General features: G+C 38.5%; 1 protein-coding gene across 1 annotated transcript in view; it reads right to left on the bottom strand.

The window, feature by feature from the left end:
• Positions 1 to 1,273: 1,273 nt before the first annotated feature.
• Positions 1,274 to 9,155, bottom strand: part of ZNF704 (zinc finger protein 704) — a 91,456-nt gene continuing 83,574 nt past the window's right edge. The window contains exons 8-9 of the mRNA XM_039702753.1: positions 8,853 to 8,947; positions 1,274 to 7,240 (exon numbers count right to left, since the gene is read on the bottom strand). Coding sequence (XP_039558687.1) covers positions 7,129 to 7,240; positions 8,853 to 8,947 — 207 coding nt within the window. The 3' untranslated portion in view covers positions 1,274 to 7,128. The remainder of the gene's footprint in view (positions 7,241 to 8,852; positions 8,948 to 9,155) is intronic.

Here is a 9,155-nt window from a genome sequence, read left to right as displayed (position 1 = left end):
CAAACACACATCACTTGCTTCCCTAATTTAGCCCTTTGTAAGTATTGCACCTGGTTAATAAGGCTACTGTCTATTTTCTTCTAAAATTTACACATAGGCAACATCATTTGTGGCTTAAAAACACAGTATTCCTAAAGTTTTTAGGTAAACTCATTTATTTCCTTGCATACTCAGAGCTCCTATGCCTCCAGTTGCCTGGAGGAGTGTTGAGTGTACAGGGTACACTGTTGGAACAAGAGAAATTTATTTAATGTGACTTGCTTATCATGTATTTTTTTTCAGGGAGCTCAAGTAGGTTTCTTTGAGCTTGATGTCAAATACACACCTTTTACAAACTTAACCAATGCTTTCACATGGTGAAATGTACAGCTGAACTTGTCTCTTTCTCACCTTCCCTTCTGCAATGCAAAACAGCATAATAAAAAATTCTATAAATTTGTCTGTTCTTCTAAAAGATAAATTGCATAAATCCAGGAAAAGGTAGATTGTCCCACAAAGTGCATATTTCAGACAAAGCTATAGGAATATCTGCTCTTGCCAAGACCTGATTTCAGAAGAGCTCAAAAATCAGTGCCAAACTTCAGGAGCACGAGGAGCCTCATCAACAAACTCCACAAGTGGAGGTAAACACATACTCCAGTGCTCTGATGGACCTAAGCCTACGTTTTATTCTTGTAACACCAGCAGTTCTATGTCTGTGCAGTTGTACTTTGTAATTTACAGACTATGTGCTGCCCTTCCCTGAAAGATTTGTTGGCATCAATTGAAGAATTAATTACTACAGTTAAAAACTGATACTAAAAATTCTGATACCATGTAAATGCTATTTACATTTGTAGCTCTTAATACTGAGGATGCTGATTTTTATTCACTTCATTATACACATTTGGGAAGTTGCAAAACAGAGTGCCTGGACACAAGAAAAAGAATCGATAGGAAAAGATTATGGATCAAATAGGATTCTTCTGTGTAAAAATAAAGCAAAATTGAGAATTTGCAAAACTTGTGGAATTTCAAAATCCTAGACAGCCCAATTCAAAACCTTGGGTTTACTGAAGCTTATACCTTTGCAGATATGACAAAAAAATATGCGATGACATATTTTCTTTTAATTTCATGTAGAAGTAGCCCTTTGCAAAGTGCAGTACACAACTCTCCAGGATACCATGCTGACATACTGCTTTTTTGCATTTGCTTGCTGAAGTCATTTGGTAAGAAGTAATTCAATTACAGAAAAAGCATGTTTTGACCAAGCAACTTTGTAGACAAGAAGCCCTTATATTTACACTAGACCCTGAAAAGATTTACATAAATGTATAGATTTACATTAAAATTATGGTTTAAGCTAATTTTTGTATTTTTATGCATTTTTTTATTTTATTTGGAACTTCCTAAGCTACAGCACTAAGTAAGATCATATTCATCAACTAGTGCTTCATTCTAATTTTAATAATTCAAGTAGTGACATATTGCTTTTTTCATTTTGCCTAAAATAGAAAAAAAAAATCATTCTCTTAGACATCTTCCATTCAAACAAACTCGCATCCTCTGCCTTTACAGCCCTCTCACGTTCCCTGAGGAAATCTGTTTCAACTGTTTTCTTTTTTCCTGTCTTCCAGAGACAGCTTTTTACAAACACTTTAGTAACTTTTGTTTATCTGGCTATTGCCATTAAACATCCTATATTCATTGATGCTGGGTATCACATACTATGTTAAGGACTCCAGAATCAAACCTGAATCTTTAAGAGGACTGGCAAGCAGCAAATACCATCACTCTAACTCTTTAGAATGTTCAAGCCCATGTTTAGATGTTAATTACACAAAGAATTCAGATTTAATGCTGAAAGAGCATTTATATTGCTAAGTTTATTTCCCTCAAGGGTATATGAGAGATCTCACTTTCAGATTCAAATACAGAAGGAGAAAATGCTAGGTGTTAAGATGTGTCAAAAAACAGCAGAACACCAGCTTGTTACTAAATTTATCTATTCTATTTCATCAGCTGAAAAAATTCTTGCTGTGAATGTGAGGAAACACACCAGAGCAACTTGTACTTTCTTCTGGCTGGTGCCATCAGAAACAGGCTGATTTCCCTGTTCCCAGAGTCTTTCTGCATTGCTGTTACAAATGGTCTGCGTGAAGCACAAAGAATGTGATGAGTGCTTTCTGTATTGAGGAACAAGCTCAAAAAGTTTCAAGTGCAGACACACACCTCCTTAAATCCCACATTTGGACAGAACTGAGAGCATGGTCGGAGTAAAAGCACTGTGGTCCAAGACAGAAAGAGCAGTTCAAGTGGGCATTCTCAAGTGTAGGTGTACATTGGCTGTTTTCCAAGATTTTCCAGCTCCATATGGATGCAAAGAAAGGCTGCTCCCATCTAGGAGACAGAGAGTGTTTTTAAATGTTCAGCCTGATATCTGTCCATGACTTCCTTCTAGGTATTTTCCAAAAGTGCCATAAAACTCTGCTGAACTTGTATTAGAATAAAATCTACACTATGATACCTCATACCTGCCTGGTTATGTACTAGAAAAACCTGACAAATGCAGATTAAAGCCCAAACTCCATACTGCTCTCAGTTCCAGTGCTACCACTCACAGGAAGATTGAATAAAATATAAGATCAAGATGAGGCTTTACAAATGTTTCCATATCAAAATATTTGTAAGAAAAGGAGCAGCACAACTTTCTCCAGCAGATGACTCTAAATTTGAACCAATAGAAGGAAGCCTCACTGGCAACGTCCAACATCTCTGCAAGAGGCTAGCAAGCCTCTAATTCCATGTCCTGCTTCCAAGATCATGTTCCAACACGTTTACAGGCAGCAGAAGAAAGAAATCACTTTGCAGTGTGACACTCACAGCGATTGTCCTGGATTCTCAACAGGGCCATTTTAGCTGGTCCCAGGCCACAGCAGGCAACAGAGAACCACCCCAACGTACTGGATCAGAATGAATGACAAAATGAAATTAGTGCCAGAACACCTGGGACATTGCATGGTGCTGGAATCTATGGTGCAGGTTCTACAAGAGCTTTTGGCTAAAGCTTTACCTCCTCTTGTGGTGCCTATCTAGCCATTATTGTGAAAAACAAAAGGGACAAGGAATAAAGATAGCCAATGACTGCAAGGAACCTGTAGATAATTAGACAGCTAACATTCATACCAGGCTAAGGATTTGGAAAAAGTAATCTGACAGACAGGCATTCTGCTCAGCTTAGTCACACAAGCAGGGCTGACCTGCCAACAGGTACGTGCTAGGTGATGACTGGTATTGGTTAAAAGTGTAAACCTGCAAATTGGAACAGAAGAAATTTTACTCACTTTGCATCTTGTATATCCTGTAGCGTTTGTGCAAGGCACTAGAGAATCAGGCACATTGTTTTGTGTGGAAACCCTTTTATGACTAAGATGATCTGAGTTTTAATGTTCAATAACTTCACAGAGGAGCAGCTGGAGCACAGTCAGTATTGAAAATTGCCATTAAAATTTCCCACTTCTAAAATTATCTAGTTTTCCAAATCTTTTGGGAAATGGGGTGAATGGGGAATTGGGAAATAGCTTTGTTTTAACAATGAAACCCCTAAAGAAAAATATTTGGGATGAGTATGGTTGATCTCCACTCTGATACTGATGCTGGCAATTTCTGTTACCAATGTCAATAAAACAGATCCTTAAATTTTTATATCAGGTTCTGGTTCTTGACATAGATAAACCACCATCCAGTTCCCTGTAGCACATAGACACTGCATGATGTGTTCAAGACATTCCCTCTGACTTCTCTGGGGGGTCAGAGACAATGACCTACCTCCCCCAGAGAAACCAAAAACTGGAACTGTCATCACATGTAGTGATGACAATAAATGACCTCAGCACTCAGGCTAGCTCCTCCTCAGGAGAACAAAGAAATCTGCTTATTTTGGTCAGTACAAAGTGTGAGATAAATTAGGTGTTAGGAGGACAGCGACACAGCCCAAAGCAACACAGAAACAAGAGACTGAAAAATGGACACGATCACTCCAGATTATGATCAGTACTGCCAGCAGAAGCAAGGCTCAGCTGACACTTCTGTCCTTGCTGGCTGTGTGAGGATCACACAGGGGATCTCGGCAGGCGCTGAACTGCTCGTGCAACGTGAGTTAACTGAGCTCAAAGCACAAAGTGACTGCAGAAGCTCTGCACGGCCTTGCCTCAGACACGGTACCTCAACAGGTGCCTACTTGTGAATCAAAATGCCACAGCCACAGGATCCAAAACTGATTTAATATAAACCACTGATTAAAGGTTGAGTAAAAATACTGGTAATTTAGCTTTGTCCTGCAGGATTTATCAATACCTTCTGACTCATCAACACCAACTTTCTCTCCAGTTTTGATGGTTTGTGGCTTTAGTCCTTTATGTAATCCATATTCAATTTGTACCAGAGGGCAATGTGGTCTGGCAACAAAACCATTCTTCTGTGCAGAAATTTATAAAGAATAATCTTATTACAATAATTCCTAAAGTGCCCTCGGGAAAGTTGCTCACAATGCCATGACATTATAGAAACAATATACAATCTGATACATTATTTTCAAGAATCCTCCAAAGCAAATATATTGGCAAATACTGTTAGTCCAATAACAGTCAAATTATGGAACACTTTATACTTTTGAAGTGCCTTTAAAATGGGAGGCAGGGAACAAATTGGCAGGAATATCTTAGGAAAGTCACAATTTTTTTGAGTTTTATCAAAGCAAGTACACCATCAGCAAGCCCAGTGTTTGAAGATGAAATGTCTATGAATTACTATGAGGTATTTAACCATGGAAATTGAAAAAATACAACATGTAAGGAAAATCCATGTATACTAAGAGGAAAGAAGATAATACAGTGTCTATGTATATCTGCTGACCTTTAGTGTCTTTTTTTTTGTTATTTGTAAAGAAAACAATCTTTCTCTTCCCTGTTAACTTCAGATTTTATATACACATATAAAACTATATAATATATATAGTTTTACATGTATATACACACACACATGCAAAAATACTCATATACACTCATATGTGCATATATCTCAGGGTCTTACTGGATTTCAGAGACTGTTTTTCTTTTTTTTTTGTGACTTAGAGAACACAATTGGGCAAAAAATCAAGTAATTGCATGCATGCAAGCGTATCTTGCCACTTGTGCATGTAAATTACACAATTTGTAAATAACTGCAGAAATAGCATGCTCAAATTAGGCGCCTGATTGCCCAATTAACTTGTTCACAGAAAATCAGATGATAACCTTCAGTAGCTCCTATTATAGATTCTTCTTTTCACTGCTACCCTATGGAATCCACAGTGTATATATATTCCAAACAACTGCATTGTTATTTTGTGCTTTTACACAGACACAAGCAGCGCTTCACACTTAATAAAGCTATCAAGTGAACTTTGGACCAGATTTTAGAAAGTTGTTTAGATACTTAGAAGTCCTCTTATGAGAATGAGCCAGCTTAGACAATTTAACAAAAATAGAAAAATATTTGGTCTAATTTCAATTGGTTCAAACGTTATGAAAAAAAAATAACCCAGGCATTTGTGGCCCTTCAGTCTCTATTAATAGGCAAAGTTTTGCTTCTGTGTCTTTGATTTTTTTTTAAGATGTCTGGTTTTCTTTAACAGACAAGTATTATTTCGCCATGTACATTCACTTCCTAGTAAATCCTTCCTTTATTTTTTGCACTGAAATAATCATTAATTAACAGTAATTTGATACAAGTGGACACAGAACACCAGGTTGCCTCATTCCAGTGTATACTTCCTAATGGACAGAGAAACTGAAATACCCAAAGCAATCCAAGCACTGCAAATAGAGAAATTCATCTATCAAAATGAGTTAAGAAATGGTCTTTTACCACAAATATGTTGCTCCTTTGCTGTTGTACTTCTTTTTCTGAGATGATGTTGTGGAAAGAGGGTATTTTCTTTTCTCTACCAATTTTTTGCATCAAATAAATCTTAGTATAAAGTAAAACTTTAAAAGAAAAAGCTGAACAAACCATTATCTTAACAACAATCTCTGAAATAAGAGAAAAGGAAGCAAAAGCAGAACTGCTGGGCTGGATCATTTCCCTGAATTAGTTATTACATATAATCCTCATGGCTGCATTTACCAGTCTTTCACAGGCCTCCTGCAGCAACAGCTGTGCTGGTCCAACTGTTCCTCCCCCCTCAGAAAGGGGAGAGTAATAAGAAAAGCTACTGGAGCCCCCTTATATCCTTGTGGGTTTCAATCAAGCATCACTGTATTTCTTCCCTCAGACTTCTCGTGACAGTATCTGCTGGTGACTTGCCATTGCTGCTTTTCTTCCTCTAGAGGATCAAAATCCAATTTGGTACTTAAATTACTTTGTTCCACTCCACTGGTCTGTGCCTCTTTTAAAAAAGTTCCAGGAGTGCTGCTTGTCCTTCTTGCAAAATCAGCTTTACTTTTCTCCTATAAACAATCAAATGAAAATCCCAACTCTTCCCCACATGCCCTTTTCAAAAATATAATCATGATCATTTGTATCAGGAGAATTATTTAGCAGTCTCCAGTCTTAGTACAGCTTTTGTTGAGAAAACTGTAGCTTATATGACTCTGAAGTGTTTATTAGAAAGCTTTCAAAAAGAGATCTTCGTTTCAGGAAAAGAAAAATTGTTCAGTTTAGCAAATACAGATGTTCACAGCAGAAAGACTGAAATGGTTAAAAATGATCCTAGGGAGCAAGCAGCTCACAGAGTTAGCAAAATAATTAACATTTTCCTTTCTTTTACAGAAGAACACTAATAGCTGCTCTGGTTTCCACACTTACTGAGACAGATTTTGTTGTGTGGTCTTGGTTTTGCTTTTCTTTTTTTTCCGCTCTATTGCTCCACACAGGTTTTAATTAGTGCTTCTCCTTGGCTACAAGTGCTTCATTTAGAAATACAAAGCTCTTTAAAAAAAAAACAACAAACAAAAAAAACCAAAGAAAAAAAAACCCACCCCAAAAAACCAAAACCCCCAACACCACATCACTGGAGGGGAAAATGGGAAGTGATCAGTGCAGCTGCAGCAATCTGCTTCTGCTGTTGTCCTCCCCCTCCCCAAATCCTCTGCATAATTTCAATCATTAGTCGATGAACCTTTGGCAGGCCTTCTTCCATCGGCAGGCAGTGCACCACATATCTCTGTTCTCCATCCCATAGACCTTCCGACACTTTTTCCCCTCCCCTCTAGGCTTCCTGTCAGAGAGAAAGGGAAGCTCGTTAACGAGATGCTTTAGTAGTTTTGCTTTTCACCCTAAGACCAGGACAACAAACTCAATGGAGTGCAGGAGGCGGAGAACCCATGGCCTTTCAGGGGTTTGGGCTGGTTTCATTCCAGCTGGGAGCTGATGAAGTGACAGACACATGTATGGCCATGACTCCATCACTCTCAGGGACCAGGCCTTCTCCTTGCCTGGCTTCCACAGCTTCTGCAGCAGCTGCTGAGCCTGCTCCTCTGCTCCTGGGATGATCTCAGGAACATACTGCCCTGATTTTAGCCAGCAACTAAACCTGGACTTAGTAAATCATACTTTAGCCACATGAAGTGCCACGCTGTAATGGGCAGTCATAGCTGTTCCACAATACAGGCTGGGCCATGTCAGGCTGAAGTGCTGCAGAGCTGTGGTAAAATATTTGGAATAGCTCAGAGCAGCAGACCTCGACCATCAACAGGTATCAGCTATGCCAAAGCAGAGAAAAGCTACCAGCTCCTAACCTTGCTGGTCCTTCCTGCAGTTTGCTCTGAGCTCATTGACTGAAAAACAACAAAGTGAGTGGGAAGTTTTAACCCTTGCTCTCACTCACAGCACATTCTTGTGTGCACCTTCTCTGTGGTCCCCAAAGCCAGCAAGGTGGGCAGCACCTGCTTTTAAAGCTGTAACAATTGTCCTGTTTTCCAACTTACAACCACACTTGAAAGATCACAAGTTTAGAAAATGATCCAAGTAACTGCTAAAATGAATTTTTTAATTCAACACACAGCAAGGCAGCAAACCTGAGGAGCAATGCTTCACCAAGCAATCCAACATTCACTACTGCAATGCCACCTGTCTCAGAATCTTTTTTTAAAGTAACTGTACCAACAGAACTGTTTAATACCTGTTTTACATGTTGCATGGCACACATGGGATTCCTTTCTTGCATATCCACATATTTTCTGATTACTGAATATTAATTAATGGGCACAATCCATGAATTGGGAAAATCCCAAGTTTGGTTTGTAGCATATGCAATGATCTGAGAGTCATGAAGAAAATGAAAAGCATGAAATTTTCTTTTTGCCTCATTTTAGGGTACAGTGACCTTTAGGACTATGAAAAATAAGGAGTTTCTTTACTGCAAGAAATTTAGCATTACAGTCTGATTTTTTAACCTAACTTTTTGAACACTTTAAAAGTAAATTCTGGTCAAATATCAGTTAAATTTAGTGGTAATGAATGCAGCTTATGTCTAGGAAGACAAGGCATAAAAATCTTTGCCTTAATCTAATTTATTGTAAGACAGGGCTTCTTATAGTTCATTCAAAGCCAAATGCCATTCTGACTGAATGGTGATAAACACATCAGTCCAGACTTTCAGGGAAAAGTGCAAAGCCAGACAGTGCAGCTGAACTTTACCTTTGATGGTAGCAAAAAGAAAATAGGTTCTGAATGCTTACTTTGAAGATCTCTAGCAAGAACCTGCCTGACAAGTGCAATCAGGGTTGGTGGTGGGCTTTTTTCTGATTCTCTGGCCACTGACAACTTATTTACTGAATACCCTCCAGGTTGTGAGGCTGTAGTGTCAGCAGGAGCTAATGGTCCCATACCTCAAGCCAAATGCTACTCTAGGCGGTGATGAAAGAACTGTGTGGGACTGTTTCTGCTCTCCACTCCCTGCAGGACGATTATGGGTTGGTGAGACCTGTCAATACAGACAAAAAAGCTGCTTACAAAGAACATACACATGTGAATGCAGTATAAATACTTTTTCCAAGAAAATGCAAATTATGCTGCATGGTGGCAAGGATACCCAGGAAAGGTGACTACATAACATACAAACATAATTAAATGAAAAGTTAATTTAGCATTAGGTACATTACATTAGCTTCTCTTTGTTTCCCTGTATTTCC

Source organism: Passer montanus, unplaced genomic scaffold (assembly GCF_014805655.1).
Source record: "Passer montanus isolate IOZ18808 unplaced genomic scaffold, ASM1480565v1 scaffold16, whole genome shotgun sequence".
Lineage (NCBI taxonomy): Eukaryota > Metazoa > Chordata > Aves > Passeriformes > Passeridae > Passer > Passer montanus.
Note: the sequence above shows the minus strand (reverse complement) of the source record. Positions and strands in the feature narration are given on the sequence as shown.